This window comes from Tachypleus tridentatus, chromosome 5, assembly GCF_004210375.1.
Source record: "Tachypleus tridentatus isolate NWPU-2018 chromosome 5, ASM421037v1, whole genome shotgun sequence".
In the NCBI taxonomy this organism is placed as follows: Eukaryota; Metazoa; Arthropoda; class Merostomata; order Xiphosura; family Limulidae; genus Tachypleus; species Tachypleus tridentatus.
Window position 1 is genome coordinate 52,441,076 of NC_134829.1, and position 22,802 is coordinate 52,463,877.

At 32.3% G+C, this 22,802-nt stretch overlaps 1 protein-coding gene across 2 annotated transcripts in view; it reads right to left on the bottom strand.

Annotated features, from left to right (window-relative positions):
• The window catches only part of LOC143251172 (RING finger protein 17-like), a 105,044-nt gene that overhangs the window by 18,338 nt on the left and 63,904 nt on the right, over positions 1-22,802 (bottom strand). The window contains exons 20-28 of one of the 2 annotated variants that reach the window (XM_076502574.1): positions 22,539-22,680; positions 22,094-22,209; positions 20,342-20,444; positions 19,402-19,637; positions 13,145-13,202; positions 10,517-10,634; positions 5,353-5,634; positions 4,146-4,296; positions 2,071-2,280 (exon numbers count right to left, since the gene is read on the bottom strand). In XM_076502574.1, the coding sequence (XP_076358689.1) occupies positions 2,071-2,280; positions 4,146-4,296; positions 5,353-5,634; positions 10,517-10,634; positions 13,145-13,202; positions 19,402-19,637; positions 20,342-20,444; positions 22,094-22,209; positions 22,539-22,680 (1,416 nt within the window). Of the gene's footprint in view, positions 1-2,070; positions 2,281-4,145; positions 4,297-5,331; positions 5,635-10,516; positions 10,635-13,144; positions 13,203-19,401; positions 19,638-20,341; positions 20,445-22,093; positions 22,210-22,538; positions 22,681-22,802 lie in introns of both variants that reach the window. The other variant, XM_076502575.1, reaches the window with a different exon arrangement.

The window sequence follows — 22,802 nt, forward strand, 5'->3', positions numbered from 1 at the left end:
GGCAGAATGTTAAGTGAGAAACAACATTCTGTTATTCGATCTTCCATCCTTCCTGACAGAATGTTAAGTGAGAAACAATATTATGTTATTCTATCTACTCTCCTTCCTGGCAGAATGTTAAGTGAGAAAGAAGATTCTGTTATTCTATCTTCTATCCTTCCTGTCAGAATGATAAGTGAGAAAGAAGATTCTGTTATTCTATCTTCTATCCTTCCTGGCAGAATGTTAACTGAGAAACAATATTATGTTATTCTATCTTCTCTCCTTCCTGGCAGAATGTTAAGTGAGAAAGAAGATTCTGTTATTCTATCTTCTATTCTTCCTGTCAGAATGTTAAGTGAGAAACAACATTCTGTTATTCCATCTTCTATCCTTCCTGTCAGAATGTTAAGTGGGAAACAACATTCTGTTATTCTATCTTCTATCCTTCCTGGCAGAATGTTAAGTGAGAAAGAAGATTCTGTTATCCTATCTTCTATCCTTCCTGGCAGAATGTTAAGTGAGAAACAACATTCTGTTATTCTATCTTCTATCCTTCCTGTCAGAATGTTAAGTGAGAAACAACATTCTGTTATTCTATCTTCTATCCTTCCTGTCAGAATGTTAAGTGAGAAACAAGAATCTGTTATTCTATCTTCTATCCCTCCTAGCCCAGCAAAGCCAAGCGTGTTAAGGCGTGCAACTCATAATCTGAGGGTCGCGAGTTCCCATCCCCGTACGCCAAACATGCTCACCCTTTCAGCCATGGGGGCATTATAATGTGACGGTCAATCCCACTTTTCGTTAATAAAAGAGTTGCCCAAGAGTTGGCAGTGGGTGGTGATGACTAGCTGCCTTACCTCTAGTCTTACTCTACTAAATTAGGGACAGCTAGCACAGAATGCCCTCGAGTAGCTTTGTGCGAAATTATAAAAAACAAACAAACTATCCCTCCTGGCAGAATGTTAAGTGAGAAACAACATTCTGTTATTCTATCTTCTATCCTTCCTGGCAGAATGTTAAGTGAGAAACAAGATTCTTATACTCTATCTTCTATCCTTCCTGGCAAAATGTTAAGTGAGAAACAAGATTCTATTATTCTATCTTCTATCCCTCCTGGCAGAATGTTAAGTGAGAAACAAGATTCTATTATTCTATATTCTATCCCTCCTGGTAGAATGTTAAGTGAAAAACAAAATTCTTGTATTCTATCTTTTATCCTTCCTGACAGAATACTAAGAGAGAAACATCATGCTGCTATACTATGTTTTATCCCTCCTGGCAGAATACTAAGAGAGAAACATCATGCTATTATACTATGTTCTATCCTTCCTGGCAGAATACTAAGAGAGAAACATCATGCTGTTATACTATGTTTTATCCCTCCTGGCAGAATACTAAGAGAGAAACATCACGCTGTTATACTATGTTTTAACCCTCCTGGCAGAATACAATGTGAGAACCATCATGTTGCTATACTATGTTTTATCCCTCCTGGCAGAATACAAAGTGAGAAACATCATGCTGCTATACTATGTTTTATCCCTCCTGGCAGAATACAAAGTGAGAAACATCATGCTGCTATACTATGTTTTATCCCTCCTGGCAGAATACAAAGTGAGAAACATAATGCTGCTATACTATGTTTTATCCCTACTGACAGAATACTAAGAGAGAAACATCATGCTGCTATACCATGTTTTATCCCTCCTGGCAGAATACAAAGTGAGAAACATCATGCTGCTATACTATGTTCTATCCCTCCTGGCAGAATACTAAGAGAGAAACATCATGCTGCTATACTATGTTCTATCCCTCCTGGCAGAATACTAAGAGAGAAACATCATGCTGTTATACTATGTTTTATCCCTCCTGGCAGAATACAAAGTGAGAAACGTCATGCTGCTATACTATGTTCTATCCCTCCTGGCAGAATACTAAGAGAGAAACATCATGCTGCTATACTATGTTTTATCCCTCCTGCAGCAGTATATGAAAAGACATTCTGCTTCTACAATTTTTCCACTGAATTATCAAGAAGCAAAAAATAAGTTATTTCAATAAGATTAATAGTTAGAAATTCAGGCTTACCTTTTTAGTTAGATAAAGGGTTTGATGTGCTGAAACTAGCTCATTCAAGGCTTCACATGCCACATTAGACCAGTTGTTGCCACCTGCTGGTCTAACTCCAGCAAAGTGACATTTGATAGCAAAAGTTGGGTCGACATGAAATTGCTGCACCAAAGGCCGTATGTCATCTGCTGAAACTGTTTCAGTACAGCCATAATCCAATAACCGTACCTTTCAAAAAACAGAATGAAAGGTTGTACAAACAAAATTTCTTGCAAATGGTTTTCAAACTTTTGCTTGCAGATTAGTTACTAAACAAGAAGGCCTTGTCTTCATTCAATTTTTTTTTCCTTTTTCTAATAACTGTATTAAGGAAATAAAACTTCAACAGGTTCAAATACAACAAATTAAAGAAGTTTGATTATTAGGATTTTAATGCAAAGATAGTTAACATAGTCACCTTTAACTTTAAATTTGAGCTACGAAACTAGAAAGAAGGCAAGGCATCTCATTGACAGAACCTGCTGTCAACTCTTTGTCCAATGAACTGATGAGAAGTGATATCCTCTCTTAAGATAAACCTACTGTCTCAAAGTTTGGAGCAGCTGTTTTTTAGAAATGTGACACACCATCAGCTCTTAAATTCAATGTCCAGGCCATGCCCAAATAAATGCAAGAAATATTTTGATAACACTATGTAACACAAATTTTGCTCCTGGACAGTATGTGTTATTTCGTAATTGCTTATGTTGCAAAAGTACAGAAAATGGCCATTATTCCCTTCAAACTTTGCTTTTGTGACCTGGATTATGAAATTTAGAAATTAACTTATTTTCTATGTAAAAATGGGCAAATTTGCACATTTTCATTTACATAAGGTCTGAATAAAACAACATATGAATCAAGATTTACATGTATTTATAGTAAAGTTATACAAAAATGAAAAAAAAATGTTTAAAAGTGAGTAGATTTTCGAGATTCGTGACTGTAATGTAAATCACTTTCAGGTATCAGCACCCAAATATAGTCTCCCATCATGTTTTCATTATATGCACCTAGGTAGCAGTGTTCAAAGTCCAGTATATCTTAGTAGAAGATTTACATGTATTCATACTAAAGTTATACAAAAATGTTCAGAAGTGAGTAATTTTTTGAGATCTGCCACTGTAATGTAAATCACTTTCATGTATCAACCCCCAAATATAGCCTCCCCTCATGTTTTCATCATACGCTCCCAGGTCATACCTTTTTATTTTAGGCATAAGCAATTGGGAAATAACACTTTCTGCCCAGGAACAAGAAAAAGTATAAATTTTGTTATGTTGTGTAATCAATTATGAACAGCTGATTATTTATTATGTCTACATAAATAAATAAATGTGTGTTTGTTTGCACCCTAACTCATTTGAGCTTACTGGGTCAACCTCAACCAAAATGTGCAACTACGGTGAATGCTCTAAAAGAGTAAAAATTAAACTTAACCACATTTCTATTTTGTAAAGTGTGTTGATTAATTACTCTCAGTAAAAATTAAACTTAACCACATTTCTATTTTGGAAAGTGTGTTGATTAATTACTCTCAGCCTTTCGAGTCAATCTCAAACAATCTGGACAGGCTGATGTTTTAGACAGTGTTGAATATTTTAAACGGATTCAAGGTCAAAGAATGAAAGTTGTTGGATCACCTCTCAAACAATCACAATTTTCTCATGTTCAGTGAGATATAGTGAGTTCAAGGGTGGGATCACCTCAAAATATTTACTTGTTGGTAGATGGGAAGCAAACTATTTATGCTGTTTACAAAGAAGTTTTGGTATAATCTTAAAATTTTCAGATAAAGTTTGTGCTGAAGTTATTATTTTCAAATATGTGACTACTGTTGAACATATATTATTTTAATTATACTTGCACCTTCCCTGTTGTGTGACAGGTACTTCAGCTTGTCTATAATAAAATAAATATTACTTCATCAAAGGTTGCAAGATGTACCGATTCTAACAGATCGGAGTTAAAAGACTTCAATTAATAGTTTCATAAGGGGGAACACTATCAGTTAACTACAGAGGAAAAGAAAAAAACAAACTGCAAAAATATACCTGTAAACTCCCATTTTCTAATTTTTTCAGTATCCTTCCCCTGTACCAACGTTGGTCTTGGGAGCCAAGCACAGCACAAACTGTGTTTTCCTTCCAGTCCGTGCTGCTGACTTGACTTTTACAGTAAATCTGCTGAAGTTGGTTCATCATCCTACCAAATGAACCAAAATCATGTATCACGTATGAACGGAGGTAATTTTTAGCTCACTTAGTTGTTAAACACTTTAACACAAATGTGTTGAAAGAGGAATGATAACACAGACACAGTTTTATACAAACACCAAAGGAACAATATCCATCTCTTTTTGTTTCTTTTTCTTGAAATTACATCCATATGCAAGAATTAGAAGAAAACATGAATCACAGCCTACCATTCAAATCACCATTTATCACGGAATTAAAATAGTTCTTACGAACTGCTCCAGAATGAAAAACAAGTGACAGACAGTCTCTCTCTTGAAGTGGTGGTCTGTGAGGTAATTGTATGGCACTTGTCTCCCACTCCTCACAATGAACCAGAAGATATGTGAAGAATATAAATCAATGTTATTAATTATTCCTCAAAATGAACAAATGGAAACATATAGTGGCATATTTAGGCAGGGGCTAGAGAGGACTCAGCCCCAGAACTCATAGTCTTAATGTGGGCCCAATGATAATTTTATTCTACATAAAATTACATGGGATAAAAGGCCTACAAAAATTATTAGCCCCTGAGTCCACACAACCTTAAATCTGCCACTGGATACTTGATAAATATAAACCAATGTTAACAATTACTCCTAGCAGTAAACAATGGATACATGAATAATATAAACCAATGTTAATAATTTATTTTTTGAAATAATTTACAGAATATCTAATATAACTTTTCTCACCATCTCTGTTTAATACGATGGATGAGTGTGATTCTTGTAACCTGGTCAAATTCAGTGAGAAATATACTGCTTACCAATTACATCAAGTTCAACAGAATATAAAACAATAATTATTTTACCAATTATTTCTTGATTTTTTTAAAATATATTACACGATAAACCTGAAGTGAACCAGAGATATGAGAAATAGTTATTTCAAATTTTTATTGGTTAAACAAGAATTTATCCACACAGAGTTATATCTGACAAACCAAGACACAATAACTGTTTATACTTTGTATAGCCAATGTACAAGTTTTGGCCCTTACTACTTGAAAGATATGTCCTACCCATCCAGTCTTTCTCCTTCCTTAGTTGCCAGCTGTACGTACACAGAATCTGGAGAACTAGCATAACTGACATGAACAGGTATGAATGGAACTTTCTTTTTATGTTCTTTTTCCACTTTCTTTTCTTCACTTAGAGAAACATCACTGTTTGACTGCTCTTCTCCCGAAGCCAAACTTGAAGACTCCTCCTCAGATGTAACATTAGTTAGTGGTGTTGGTTTTGAAATTGGTGCAACTGGAGGGTCAGATGAAGGTAAATGAGGTATTATGACCTTGGCTGACCTGTGGATTAAAAATTAGTGTTTATCAATAGGCACAGTGCATGTGTTTATTTATATGGTGCTACACATAAATATTTTGTGGTTTCTACTCGACTGTTTGACAGATTTGAGCTTACACAAAAGTGTAATGCGTGCACACTAAACACTGTGCTTTCCTATAGTACATATTTCATACTGTAAAACTATATTTTAGAATATGATATAGTTGACAACAAGTCTAATTAAGCCTCAGGTGTCATTTTTTGTGGCAGAATTTAGGTGATGAAAGCTGTCTACTGTTTGTTGTGTAATACTACATCATAGTAAGTATGTTGAATCTCCTTAATTTTATCACACAAAGTAGACATACATGGTGGCTAAATTTATTTCAGGCTTACCATTACTTGTAACTCCCAAACTTTAATACAAATGATACCGTAATTAAATATGCATAAACAAGGGTTACAGGAAATGTGGGAGGTTCATGTCAAAATGATCATGTTAAATTTTTAAATACTTTTATTCTGAAAGGATACATAAATGTAACAGAGAACAGGAAAACCTGAGTCATTAGCATGAATGTATTAAAACAAACCATATTTAATGTTCTACTGAACTGGTATAACTTATTACCACAAGTGTTCTGTCCTGGTCAAACTTATTACATTTAGTTACCATTATTAACATTAGTTGTCCTATAACATTCTTTAAAACATCTTCTAAACATGAGAACAAATGATACACAGGTCATGTGTAAGTGACTGCTGTAGATATGAAACTAGGATGCTATTTTTAAGATGTCTTCTGCAGGTGTTCATGGTGGTAAATCAACACTTCCAGTTACCTCTAAACAAAAATCCTGAAGCAGTGATGTCGAGAAAACCCACTTGTAGAGAAATATATATGTAAAAAAGGCTTGTATGGGTTGAGAAAATATTTTACGTAGAGGAGCAAACAACGTTTTGACCTTCTCTGGTTATCATCAGGTTCACATAGAAAGAAAGATGTAACCCAAAGCTGACCACATGTTTGAAAAGGATTGTATAACTGAGTGTTGGAATATAGAGGGTGGTGTTAGATGTTTGAATATATAATTTTATATTATTTATTTTATTATTTTTAATATAGGTATGAAGGTGCTCCTTTGTATTGGTTTATTTTGGGTTTAAGTTGTTGTATAAGTAAGGCTTCTTTAATTTTGTGTTTGTTTATGTTTGTTTATTTATTTAGTATATAAGTGTTTTCTATGGTTATGTTGTGTTTATTTGACTTGCAGTGTTTGAAAACGTGTGAAGGTGACTTTTTATGTACTTTGAATCTGGTTTCCATTTTTCTACTTGTTTCTCCAATATAGAAGTCGTGGCAGTTATCACATTGTATTTTATAAATATTGTTGGTGTGGTGTTTGTCAGTGTAGTTTTTATATAGTATATACCTCAGTTTTGTGCCTGGTTTTTGAATAAATTTGGTATTAACTGGAATGTCATATTTTGTTACTAGTTTTTGCCAAATGTTGGTTATTTGTTTGCTGATGTCAGGAATATATGGTATACAGCAGTATATGGTTTCATGATTTTTTGATTTGTGAGATATATTTACTTTAGTTGGTGGTTGATTTTGCTTTCTGTCTAGGTGTGTGCATATAATGTTTTCTACGGTTTGTGGAAGAAACTTATTGATGTTGATGAAGTATTGTTTTATTTTGTCTAATTCATCGTTAATTTTATCTTGTGAGCATAGTTTTATGGCTGTGTTTATTTGGTTTCTTAGTATGTTGAGTTATTGTTTTGTTTCATGTGCTGAGTACCAAGGAATGTATAGTCCAGTATGGGTGATTTTTCAGTGGATTTCTGTTTTAAATTGTATATCGGTTCTTGTAATTTTGAGGTTAAGAAATGATATTTGATTCCTGTTCACATGTGAAGTTAATGTTTGGATGAAGAAGGTTGAAATGTTTGGTCCTCTACATAAAATATTTTCTCAACCCAAACGAGCCGTTTTTACATAGATATAAAAAACCTAAAGCATGAGATCTAGTAACCAATGTGTGAGAATTTCCAAGTGATGGTTTGATCATTGAAAGTACTGCATAGCTTGTTTGTAAAATGTGATGGTGAACATTATCCCACAAAATGTTCCTCTTGTGTAAGACAGGTAACACCATATTAGATAATAGGTGTTGATGACATTTTCCAGTGACCACAACAGTTCCTAAGAAAAATCCAACCGATATTATCATAGGCCATGATGAGATCTTTTAACAAATCAAGATGGATTGATCTTGCTTCAGATGTAACTGCAGGTGTTCTTTACTTGACTGTGGAGATGGAAGTGGGTTTAATTAGCCCATAAGATTGTCTCAAGCTAAATGTTCAGTGACTTTCAAAGCAAAGTTCAACTGCTTCTATGGGTTAGCAGGATGCACTTCCAATGTTCTTTCATCACTGGACTGCCTTGTTCAATGACACTTGCTAAATTTATACATCAACTTCCTAGATACATGTCCTGACCATCGTGCAATCACCACAGTTCCACACATCTATGGATGAGATTAAGAACGAACTTTCGGCTACATGGATCTCAAAAAACAACAACAACAAACTCTATCATGCAAAGCACTAGTGTTAAGTTTACTGGTACAGTTAACATTTCACAAATGTCATGCAATCTTAAAGAAAAAATTCTCTGAAGGTAATCTGATAGCTCTAAACAACACAAGAAATGATGTCACATAGTGTAAGTGGTACTTCCACAAGGTAAAATATGCAATTTCTAGAAATGAGTTTCCCATGTCTGCATGTGCATGGGTGTGTACACTTCATTCTATGTCATGATTTGGTAATTGTAAGTAACTTCACAGTCACTTCTGGATAGTTGTGATTGGCAAGAACAGTTTTAGCATTTACAGGCAACTATTAATTGCTTTGAGAGGAAGTCAAGACTTGCCATTAAAATTTTGCCTTCATTCCCATCTACTGCGACACCTAATAATTGTGTCCATTTCCATTTTAAGTTAGGAATGTTCATTTGCTTCATTCAACAACAGAAGGACACACAACTGAATGATGATTTCCATTCACATTCAATACAACTTTTTTTTTCTTCAAATGATCCATACGGGAATTATAATTATTCATCAGATTATTTATTTATGGACCAATAAAACCCTAATAACACTGCACAACAATTTTTTTGAAACATTTTTGCTGATTGTGATAGGTACCTGGTAGATATGCACAAATATAGTTTTGGTTTTGCTTCATCACGTAGAAATTCTGAGAAATAGACAGTTAACTGTTTACCGGCAATAACGTATTTAATTGTGTTTATGTTTCTAATACGCTATTAAGTTCAACATAATTAAAAGTGTTTTGCTCCTGATTTTCAATTGTATTCAATGTCCAATGCATCACGTTGTAGTGTCCAACAGTAGTTAGCAAGCATTGACGGATTCCAGTTGCACCAATATCGTTTGTCTACTGTAGCAATGTACTAGTCAAACTGAATATTTCGATGATATGGTACGTGATGGGCAAATTTGGATGTGATTTTCGTGATCAGCAGCCAAAAATCTATAAGGAACATCCAACAGTGTTCAAGAAGCAAAAACTTTGTTGTGCAGTGTAAGCAATCATATTTTTCAAGCCACAGAAAAATTATTAGGAAATAAAAACGGTAAATTTACTTAACCCTAACTGTTTACAATGTAATTAGATAAATTTACTTAACCCTAACTGTTTACAATGTAATTAGATAAATTTACTTAACCCTAACTGTTTACAATGTAATTAGATAAATTTACTTAACCCTAACTGTTTACAATGTAATTAGACTGAAGACTGATACATGGTGAAGAGTTACAATTAGATGTAACAGTATTACTTATAAAAAATCAGTTGTACTTCTTAACTTTTACAGCTTATTACCTTAAATCTTGCACATAAATGTAATATCAAAACCATAAAAACAATGAATGAATTTTAACATAGTTTGGTTACCAATATTTTCAACAAATTACACTTTCTTAAAGTTTATATGCAAAACGGCTCCTTTGGGTTGAAAAAATATTTTACGTAGAAGAGCGAACAACGTTTTGACCTTCTTCGGTTATCGTCAGGTTCACATCACTGATTATTATTTCTTAAAGTTTAATGATCATCGTCATTATAATGCAAATTTAATTTCTTTAACAACTTTGGAATTGTAATTACTTGCTTTATTTACATGCTATAATGTAAATCAATGCCATCATAAAAGTATTTTCAAAAAATATCCAGGTTTTCTACGGGGTCAGGTAAAAAATTTTACCTTTGAATAAATCTTGGGGTCAAGATAATTTGTTTGGCACCATTTAGAAGTTGATATATCCAGCAGTTTAGGAGAAAGTGTTTATGGGAAATCCCCATGTTCTCCAGGGGTGTGGTGAAAATATTTACATTGGTGCAAACCTTGGGACTAAACAAATTCATTTTTGGTACCATTTACAAGTCGATGTGACCAGCAGCTTAGATGAAATTATGTGACACAGATATTATTTTATTTATTAACTATTAACAGGAATGATGTTCTTACTACTGAGTAAGAACCCTATTTACATTCAGTTATTTAATGTAATTTTAATATTTTACCATCAACACGTGTAAAAATGGAAGAAAACAAAACCAAATGTAACAAAAATATCAATTTGTACACATTTAGCTCAGAAGCGTTTCATCTTAATTCTTAACAAGTCTCTTAAAATTAATAATCTCTAATGGAATAAAAGTTAAAACATATAATATAATGCAGATTACAAGACCACATAAGTATTTTAATGTGACTGCAATGGCATACAAAACCATTGCAACCCACACTTATGGTTTTTAGAATTACGTAAAACTGAATACTGATGATTACAAACTTACTGTGGGCCAGTACTGATGGCAAGATCATGTTGTACCAGCAAGCCATTTATACACACATCAGAATCCTTTTCTGATTTGAAAAGGGAAACCAGAACTGTATCTCGTCCAGGAAGAGTTCCTGAAAATTTCAAAAGCCTAAACTCGTATGTATTACACATTCTTAAAGGTTGATGCTTATCAAAAACATTACTTCACATCAGGATATCGGGTATTTTGAAAGTAGTTATCAATTGCACATGGAATGTTGTCTGTTGTGAGTAGCCCTATTAACTATGCCTAGACAGCTGACAACCTTTTAAGTGTTAAGCCACATCCCGATATCAAATTTCAAATCTAACAATAATAATAACTTTATATCAACAGCTTTTACTTTCAAAATATTCTAAAATGTATATTTTATCATTTGAAAGTTTTATTTCAGTGGAGTAATTTGAAGACAGAATGAAAAATAATTTTTAACATTCACTTCTGAGTTCTAAAGAGCCTTACCTATAAATAGTGCATTTATTGAATTTTTCTCACCCTTCCTAATAGAAAAAAGTAGAGATTTAAAGTTGTAATGAAACTATCATTTATTTCATTACCTCTGCTACAAAAGGTGGGTGGAGATTATGTTTTCATCCTTGTGTGTGTGTGTGCTTGTCAGCAAGGTTTCTCAAAAATGGTTGAATGAATTTGGATGAAAGTTGATATACAGTTGGACTCTGACCTAGCTTGGAAGTTTAGTTTTTTAGAGGGTCAGGGTTACAAAAATCCCAAATGTCCCTATCTGTTAACATAGAGCCCAATTTTTAACACTATTTTTGGGCTATAAATCAGTCAAGAATGATCAGATTATGATGAAACTTAATGCACATATGTAGAATATTAATCCTCATTGTTCTGCCAGAAATGGTCCATGTCAGTTGTTAATGACAGACATATGGGCACATGTTCATATTTTATGAGACAAATATGATTAATGCTGTGTGGCAGAGGTATAGGTGAAGTCAGTGCCCCTCTACTTACTACATTCCTTTGTTACTCTCCTTTTAAGGGTCAGAATTTAGCATTCAGTCTGAACAAATACTAATTAAACTTATCTTTGATAACAGCCCAATCCAATGACTAAATACTAACAGATAGAGTACACTATAAGCAACATACACCAATACGTAGAATAACAAAAAGAAGTAATTCTTCAAGGAACTGGCAAGTTGAAGCACTTGTAGTAGTGACCAATCATATTGAAAGTTTAGAAGACTTTAGACTTTTTTACCATCCTTAAATTGCTTCTTTATGAGTTTCACATGGTATTTGTGAAACATACATTTGTCTTGTTTATCATCAATTTTGATGGAGTTTCACCAATTACTGATGGTTTTAAGCATCAATTATATAAATTATGTATGTTTGATCTATGATGTCAGTAAGGTTATTTAGGTTTAGCAAATATTGTAGGTCCTGTTTTACTTTATTGTTCAGTATCATGTCTGAACCTGGCATATAAATGAAATAGTTTTTTTATTTGTTGAAAAAAATTATATATGTCACACACAAATTGACCTTGGCCAAGATTAGTGCTAAAAATCAATATTGATTTAAACAAAGGCAACAAAGACAGTTTCTGCTATATTTTAAACAACTATACTTGTAACTGTTGTCTCTTGTACTCAGCAATATAAAGTATTGAGATATAACAGTGAATAATAATCAAGTTGAAACTGATCTCACTTACAGAATACAAATCTCTAATTAACAGTAAAACTGCTTTACATTCTGTGATGGAATAAAGGATTTTAACACATTTTTGAAAACAATATTCACAATAAATGTTTAGAGATTTCATAAGCTACTTACTGATTGAAATACTAAACCAAATAACACTTTTTTGTTAAAAACAGAAACTAGGCTTATATTGATATTAAAATATTTTGCCTGATGAAATTAATTTCAGAAATTTTACCCTCAGAAAGAAGAATATCAGGATATATCATCAAGATCCTTCTGGTTCAGAGAGAGTTAAGAAAGGCAGTTTTAGCAACATGGTATCATTGAAGCTTGTTATAACATAAAAAGCACAAAACGTTCAATCACTTGACCATATATTTAGAAACAAAGTTACCACTAATGGAAATTTTTTCTCTGTTTTCTATGATGTAGATTACCGTAGGTACAGCTCATGTCTTTAACAAAAATACACAGAAATTCTTAGAATTGTAAAGATCCAAATTTAGCCATAACACGTGTGTGATTTTTCTGAAATTTTCAAGACCAGAGTGCATTACCTTCCTTTTGTTTGTTTGTTTTGAAATTTTGCACAAAGCTACATCAAGGGCAATCTGTGCTAGCCATCCCTAATTTAGCAGTGCAAGACTAGAGGGAAGGCAGCTAGTCATCACCACCCACCTCCAAATCTTGGGCTACTTTTTTACCAACAAAGGTGGAATTGACAATTAATTATAATGCCCCCCAATGCTGAAAGGGCAAGCATCTTTGGTGCAATAAGGATTTGAACCAGTGATCATCAGATGAAACACCTTAACCAACCTGGCTCTGCTGGACCTTTATCTTACTTAGTTTACAATATTTGACAGATGATAATATAAGAGATGAAATAACATTCAATATAATTTATGTTAAACTCACTATTAACTTTCATGGTCAACTGTTCCTTTCCTGCTACTTCCATCATAAACTGCTTGCACTGAAAATAAGACAAAATCCAATAGTATCAGTGGTGTAAAAGTATATTTCAAATGTTACATTTTCGTGGAAACACAGATACACAATGTTTTCTAAAGACGACTAGCATGAGTGTTAAAATTTTAATTAAATTAAAGTACAGAATAATGTTTTGACCCATTTAGGCCATCTTCAGGTTAATAAAGACAACTTGCAACTTTGTTAAACTGAAGATGAGCTAAGAAAGTTGAAACGTTATTCTGTACTTTATTTCAATTGAAGTTTTAACATCCATGTCAGTCTTCTTTAGAATACATTCTTACACCAAGTGAGTTTCTTATCGTCATGAGATTCACAATGACGATTAATCATATAAATCCGTATAGCTATTATTTATTTTATTTAGTAAAACAAATGATACAAGTTTTTAACACTTTGATCAAATAACCACCACTGTTTGGCTGAAATGTTGGCCATTAATCCTTTTTCCATTTCACAATAATATTTCCAAGAAAGAATTAAAGCAAGAAGAACTAAATATATTCTCCCTTTAAATGTGATTGGAACAGACTTTATGTATATTTTTCATAATGTGTGGTAAATATTCTGCAGTCAATTAGCATAAGTGTTGATATCCAGCTACTTTGAATTGAATTTTCAGTTCCCTGGTATACTAACAACTGAGACATGGAAAAAAACAAAACAAACTATAAAACAAGCAGTTAAAAAGAAATTCAAAATAACTTTACGTGTTAAAACAAATACTAATCATCTGTGCTATATGCTAAAAAATTCTAAAAGCCTGTGCTACGTGCTAAACAAAATCCTAAATGACAGTGCTGTGTGCTAAAATAAATTCTAAATGACTATGCTATGTGCTAGATGAAATTCTAAATTATAATGCTATATGCTAAAATAAATTCTAAATGACCATGCTGTGAGTTAAAAGAAATTCAAAATGACCATGCTATGTGTTAAGTTCTAAATGATTGTGCATTACTGAACAAAGCACTAAAGAATTATTTTCCATTTATAGGAGTCCCCTGAGCATACTTTAATAATGTTTCTCAACTTTAATTTCAAGACAGGAATGAAGCCATGCTTCGTTCTCCAAAATATTGTGCTACAACTGTAAATAAAAACCTCCCCTAGCAAGTAATCAAAACCAAATAATATTTACTGAACACTTTATTTCAACTTTCCAACAGGACAACATGTCAACTTGTAACCAACTGCATACTTACTTTACATCACAACTTGTCACCACAGCAACTTAGCCAATAGAGCAAAGACAGAAATTTAATTTGTTACCACTCTCAGCAGGGTCTTTATGCATGAGTGTGTTTGTGTTTTGATATGCATATCTCAAAAACAAATATCTTGATGTTCATAAAAGTTTCACAGAAGACAAGAAGTCAGTATGGGACAGTCCTCCTTAAACTTGGTTAGGATCTAAGTTTGGATCATTTTGAATTAAGTTTTTATAATGGAGGAATAAAAAATTTTTGCAGTTCTGTTAACAACTCTGTAGAAAAAGATCAGATTTGTACTAAATCTCTTGGACACCTTAGGGTTAAGAATTTTCATCCCACTACAAAACATTGTCTGAATCATTAACACATTGGCTTCCAAGCCTATTTTGCCGATACTTTCCAGGGTCCCACTAGTCATTTTTAAGGAAGAATGTATATATAGCCATTGTGTCTCAGCCAATAAGTGGTCCTTTAAAAAAATAGAAGAGCACAACTTACCAGTGGGTCATACTGGAAGATTATCACAACCCACTGGTTGGTTGTGTGGGTTTTGGTTTGTTTTGAATATTGCACAAAGCTACACAAAGGTTATCTGTGCTAGCAGTCCCTAATTTAGCAGTGTAAGACAAGAGGGAAGGCAGGTAGTCATCACCAAGCACCAACTCTTGGGCTATTCTTTTCACCAATGAAGAGTGGAATTGACCATCACATTACAATGCTTCCATGGCTGAAATGGCGAGCATGTTTTGGTGTGACGGGGATTCGAACTCATGACCCTCAAATTATGAGTCGAGTGCCTTAGCCATTGAGCCATGCCGAGCCGGGTTGTGTGGGAACCAAAGTGTTAATCATTCTGGACCTGAGAGTGATTTTGAGTTTTCGAAGGTGAAATTTGATATTATTCGATAAAGTGCATGCAATCTTGAAAAAGGATGAGTGGGTATGCAATTTCTATGAAAGCTCGTTTTACTCTGATGTCAAAAATGCTGTTAAATGTGTGAGACATCACGTGGCGTGATAATTACATGTAAAATCATGAATACATTTTTTGTCAATAAATGTATTCCCTTTAGATCTTAAAGAACAGACTGATAAGAAAACAAATGAAAAAAATAAAAAATATTCATACCATTAATAATAATAATGCATTTACACTTCTGATTATTTCCCTTAAATCAAAAGACTACTATCAAAATATTTATTAATTGTGACCAGTACTGCCATGAAAATATCACTGTAAAGATTACAGGTGGCCTAATTTAATACAAGCTCATAAGCTATCTTTAATATCTCAGCATTTATGCTCATAACACTTTCTTTTATGTTGTCACCAGATATGTTAGTAACTAGTTTTAAAGTGTTTACATGTAAGATAAAATTAGAAAAAAAAACCTGTAATTCATGTTCCTCATAACATCTATGAAAAACAGGCAACCTACTAGTCCCTCTCAGGCTGTCACATTTTCTAAACTACTATGAATTTTTAAAAACATCTTAAAGGCATCCCTTGTGATTCATGAAGATTTCTCTTAAACTTATTTACATTTACTGCTTCCACAACATCCTGAGGTAACCCATTCCCAAAGCCAAACTCCAAAAATAAAACTATTTGATCTGAAGTTGATTCCTACTTTGCCAAAATTATATTTGTGTCTCCTAGCCATGCTGTTCTCACCATTAACAGTTGGTAAAAGTAATGCATCAATATAGTTAATTCTTTTCCAATTTTTAACCCCTCAATGAGATTAAGAAAAAAACGGTTTCAAAGACCTTAATCTCTCCTCATATGACAAGCCATCCATTCCAGGCACCATTTTAGTAAACATCCTATAAATCCTTTCCAAAAATTCAATGTCCTTCCTGAGGTAAGGAGTTCATGATGGAAAACAATACTCTAAATGTTACCTAACCTATGACCTGTACAATGAAATGATACCTTCTTTAGACTTGCATTCCATATTTCTATAGATGCAACCTAAAATACTATTTGCTCTACCATTAGTAAAAGCACATTGCTTGAACAGCTTAAATGACTGGCCAACCATTACACCAAAATCCCTTTCTTTCATGACACTGTTAAGGTCAGTACCATTCAAATTATACTTGTAATTCAAACTGTGATAACGCACACACATTACATTGCATTTATCATAATTAAAATTCATCTATCATTTATTTGTCCAACTCACTAAATAATCTAATTCCTTTTGGAAAGTAAAGTTGCAGCAACATCCAAAACTTGAATACAAACAGCAAATTTAATACTTTATTGACCATTCTTTCATCTGTCATTAATGTAAATCAAAAACAGCAAAGGTTCTAAGATTGAACCTTGAGGTATCCCACTTGTAATGTTAATTAGGTTAATCTAATCTACTATCCAACAAGTCAATTTATCTCCTACACCAATAGTTAATTTTTAGAAGTCTTTCACATAATACCTTATCAAGGTCTTTTTGAAAATCAAATATACACCCTTACCCTCATCTACATAAGAGTAACTTTATCACAGAATGTCAGATTTGTAAGACAAAGTTTTCCATGTTGACTATCAAATAAAGTTTTAAACTTTGTTAAAAGATTTTATAACGCATCTTTCAACAGACTTTCCAAAACTTTTCTCATAACTGATGCAAGATTAATGGATCTATAATTACTGAGATAATTTGTATCACCTCTGTTAAAAAGAGAAGTCACATTACCTAACTTCCAATCCTTTGATACCTGCCCACTATTCAAGGACTTGCAAAAAATAAGTAGTAACTGACTCCCATATCCAATCTTTAACTTTCTTCAATACCCTTTGGGAAATATTATCTGGCCTCAGGAGCCTCACTTTCTTTAAGCTTCCCATTTTTTCTTACGAAGCTCATAATTAATGCTTTCATCTTGTATGATGTCATTTTCATCCACCAACTGTCAACATGTGGAAAGTTCTTAAATATTCTCTAGTAATAAACAAAGAAAAATTTGATAACCAAGCCATCTCATAACCATCAAATACAAGCCTTCATTTATCATCCTTCAAGGTTCCTAACCCCATCCTAACATTTTGTTTACCCTTAGTGAAATCATTACTGTTAATTTTTACATTTTTATCCAACCTTTCTTCATTATTTCTGATGTCCTAATTTCCTGTTTGCTTTCTTTACCTCATATAATCATTTACATTTCTATACTTTTCTTCAATTTATCCCTCACACCCTTTGTTAACCAACCTGTTTTGTTTTTTTTACTTCCAGCAACCATCTTCTTTCTGTAAGGAATATGTTTATCTTGAATATTTAAAAATTTTTTCACATCCAATCAGTGTCTCTAAAGAACTCAGCTGTGCAATTCACAACAGATAATTATTGCTGCATTCATTGTAAATATTTCTGAAATTTGTAACTAAAATATCACTGGTCTTTATCTTCAGCAAGACACTGAACCGAATACAGCAATGATCACTTGCACCCAGATGTTCCCCATTTTCCATCCTTTCAACCATCTCTGTACTAGAAGTTAACAATAAATCTTAAATATCATTGCTTCTAGTAGGTTTCTTAACCAATTGGTGAAGAAAACCATCTTGAACAGTTTTCAAAACCTTTCTCTCTCATAATTTGACTCTAGCATGTCCCATTCTGAATGCCTGAAATTAAAGACATCCATAATTATGAAGTTATTAACAGAAGAAATATTAACTTCACTGTAAAGTTCCTAAAATAAATTCAATCTTTCTGTTGTTATTTCAACTTCAACAGAAAGTAAACCACATTTTTACATTAAAACCATACCTTCTTGTTTCTTTACTACTTTGAAATAAAGGGTTATTAGTTATTTAATAAACTAACCTACAATAATTTATTTCAAAGAAATTTATCACTAAATTCATCTATATTTAAACTTGTTTTAGTCATACCCATTATATCAAAATTCTGTATTCCTACCAGTGTTCTAAAGTCATCTATTTTATTTCTTATATTTCTAACATTACAAAAGTAACAATTAAACCTATCCTTATAACCACTTCTTTACTTATTTACTATGTTAAACTTTTCTCTTTTTTTTAAATGAATTTATCTTGGCCCTCACCACTATCTAGTCCTAGTTTAAAATTTCCCTTACAGCTGAGTTAATAGCCCTTGCAAACAAGCCAATTTAGATGTAAACCATACTTTCCCAAAAGCTTTCTTTTACCATTAAACAGATCTCACAAATCGAACCAGCCTTTCTTCTCACCCACCCACATCTAAGAGTAGCATTTAGCCCTTGTGACCTACTCCTAATTTCAAACCTACAGTTAGTTAACAGCAGTACCCGTGACACAATTACATTATGGCCTTCTTTTTTTTTAAAATACCTTTATCACTACCTTGCACTTATTAATTAGCTCTTTTAACCTTTAACAATTTATGTTTTAAATTTCTGCCACACAAGTCAAGCTTATTTTATGATAACAAGAACAGTCACATAACAGGTGTTCCGTTATGACGATTTAAGACTCAATGCCTGTTCCTATTTTACAAGTCCGATTAATTAAAGATAGTCCTTGTGAAACTGAGATAAACAAGATGGTACAACTTGTCATTCATCAAAATGACATAAGACTGGGGTTGGCCTGACAAGGATGTCTAAGGGACCTTGGGGTTGGCCTGACAAGGATGTCTAAGGGACCTTCTGATAAGAAAAAAAAAAGGACAACAATACTCATTTTCCATGATTTCTACTGTTACAAATTTGTTTAAAAATATTCCAAGATTTCCAAAGCATGTGATCATCACCTCAACAAGACAAGTTAACTTCTGAAATATTATGTTGCATACTTATATATTTTTCATATACATAGCAGAAGCTCAAATATTTTCAAGAATGTCTGTGTTTTTTCAGTACTTAGTGAATAAACTTTCAACATGACTAAAATAAAATTAAACATTTCATACAGTACTCCTTATTTTGATTGGACAAAGTTTCACACACAGTTACCTCATCCCACCATTCTTTTCCTTGAGGAGGAGCCACATCTGAGAGGCTACATGATATTGCCTGAGCTGGAAGTTTCATGTAATCATCTGTTATTTTGTGTAAATCCCAGTATGGGAGAACTTCTGTATTACCAAAATCCACATATCGAACCTCAACTTTGGAATCACCAGGCAGGCTGATAACTTCAGCTCGATACCAGTTTTTGTCTACTGAAAATTTGCCAACTACTGCCATACCTGAAGTGAGAAAGGACAAACTATGGGGTTTTTGAAAATATTAAAAGTTTTTTAAGAGTTATTTCCAGTTTAAACTTTCTTTTATAACTAAATCATTGAACAGATTTTAATGTACAATCTAATTCCAATGCTTTTCACTGGGAGTAATATATCTAAAATGTATTCTGTTTTCTTCTTCTCAGAAACCATATCATAAAACCTGTTTTATAAGTTATAACAAAACAGGCTAATAATTTTGAACATTATAGCTGGAAGTTGTCTTGGTTTCACAGATATCTAGATTATCACTAGATATTTGTAACGAAGACCGAGGCTCAAAGTTCCAGCTGCAATATTCATATTTATCTACTTCTTTTTATTAATTTTAATTATATGATTTTGTTTGCTTATTATTTTAATACTGTTTTGCTGATTTGTAGCTCCTATGAATACATTTGCTGTAAACCAAGAAACATCTAAAAAAAATATAATTTTCTGATTGTTTGTAAATTATAATTGTAATAAATATGATGCTATTAATTTACTACAGTTTAAATCCTTAATTTTTTACTTAAATACATTTTTAAAGCCGAGGTATTCATAACCTTAAAAATAAAAAACACAAGTTAATTCAAATGTTCACAAAACAAGTCTACTCAAAATAATACAACAAGTAAATGCTTCCAAAACATGATAAAGTTTTAACTTCATTAACCAAATCTTACCAATATAAGGAGCGAAAACTGCAGGCAGGTTTCTCTTGGAATCTGAGAATTTTTCTTGCATTTGAAAGATGAGGTTACTTAGGTGACGAGCACCTCCACCTAACTATAAATAAATTATATACCTAATTATATATAAATTATAAAGGTATAAATCTTATACCTTTGGAAGCATTACTGGAACAATAAATACTTTTCACCATTGTAACCTCCTTAATATGGGAGAGTTTCTGTATTTTTAACTTTGTAAAATTTGGTATCATGAGTACATATATTTAAGTTATGAAAATTTTTTTATGAACAGATAACAAAAAAAAACGAAGGAAGAGAAGTGAGATCGTTACAGACAAATCACAAATTAAAATTTGGATGTAATAAAAAACAAGTTCTGTACATGAATCAATGGGAAAAAATACAAACAATACACCAGAACATTTATATATGTGAACTGTATAACAGTGAGAATAAAATGCCAAACATTACTGGAACCTAATATACAGAAAAGTTTCAAGAAAAGTTTTAACAAAATATGATATCAAAAATATTCCATCAATAATATCCTCTGGCATACTTCAAGTTTGTTTCTCTCTTTCTTTAAACATATGCATAAAGTTAATATCACACACTTCTAGATTAATTAATTCACTAGATAATAATTGGAAAGGCTATGTTAAGTTAAATATGTGGACCTTATACATTTTAAGAGGTATATTTGCATGTGTTTATAAACAGTGGAAACTTACTAATAGCCACTGCAATATATTTTTTTTAATTAATTCTGTAACATTTGGAGCTACAATCAAAGTTCAAGTTACATGACAACATGATATTACAATATTGCACACAATGACATGGGTTTTTGTCATGAGTAATATATTGATGTACACTGTGGTAATTTTACGTGCAAGTATACACAATTTTGTTTATTAAAGTCATGAAGAATATAACAAAATATATTGTAATAATTATATGTTAATGAAAATAGCTGTTGACTGAAATGGATAGCTAAACTATGTGCTACTTAAGATATAAAAACCAGCTAAAATAGTTTGTTTTATTATTCACTTCAGGGTATTTGCTGTGCTCACAGAGAGGAATCAAATCCCCAATTTTTGCATCATAAATCCAAAAACTTAGGACTGTAAAACCAAAGGCTTTCCACTCTCATATTGTAGAACATTAAAACTATATAGACAGTGTCTCTGATGATAATTATGGTAAAATGTTGACATTGTCTATCCAATTATTTCATATCCAAATTTTAGCTTTTCATACTTCATATTTGAATTTTATGAAATACCTGCAGAACTTCAAATACAAGAGATGTTAACAGAAAAACAACACATTTATCAAATGACAGTAGCTAACAACCTAAACTGCTAACACTAACTGAATGCTTATGCATTATAACTGAAATACACTTTCTGAAAAGCTTTGAATATATATTCCCTCAACATTTTCTGAAACAAGTGAAAATTATTTAGTAGAATACCCGTCTGTATATTAGTTCATTAAAAAAAAAAAAAAAAATTTCCACTTTAGTACGTCATGAAGGAAAAGCTACCCATGAACTTTCAAAAGAAGAAATGCTTGAAACAAAACATCAAATAGTGTTAGTTTCTTGTATAAGTTTCTTCAGTATGTTATTTCTTTAATTATACTGAGAAAAAAAAGTCCTTAATCAATGTGTATCATCAGCATTCCTTTGATTACTTATCTATTCCAACATATCGGAACAAACTTTAGGCAACATACCTGTTGTACAAAAAACTTTACAGGATTCTCCACTTGACTGAGCACAACATTAAGTTTCTGACCTGGTCGAAATTGATCAGGGGGAAAATACTTCCGTTTAGGATGCACCGTTTTATCTGTATGGATAGATAAAAAGGGATATTTTTCTCTCATTTTACTTACTATTACACTAATATAAATGAATCACATGTTCCATTGTCAAAGAATTATTAGAAAGAAGCTGAAAATCATAAAAAACAAACAAACATTATTTTCAAATATTCATCAAAACAGAATTTTCTTACTGAAGTAACTTAAAAAGAATTATACTAATCTTAAAATAGATGGTATGTAAATAGTACAGTACTTTTTAGAATTATTAATTGCAAACTTAGATTAATACCATCTTTATAATTTTATAATTTCATGCAAAAAGTAACCATCTTAAGTGTTAAATACTACCAACCATTGGAATATGGTGATAGAAAACAAGCAACTTCTAGAAAGACGAGGGCATCACGAACAGACACAGGAACCTCGTTCTTTATGTTGTCGGTTTCAGTTTCACAGAGATCGACATATAGGACGTCATTTCTCTGTTCAATCACCTGTAATAAGTCATTCTTTAGTATTAAATTTTGTTATACAGAAAAAAAAAAATACATAGCTCTGTAAAGTTTTTCAGTATATTACAATCTCTTCAAAGCATAATAGGATAACACTTCGTTCC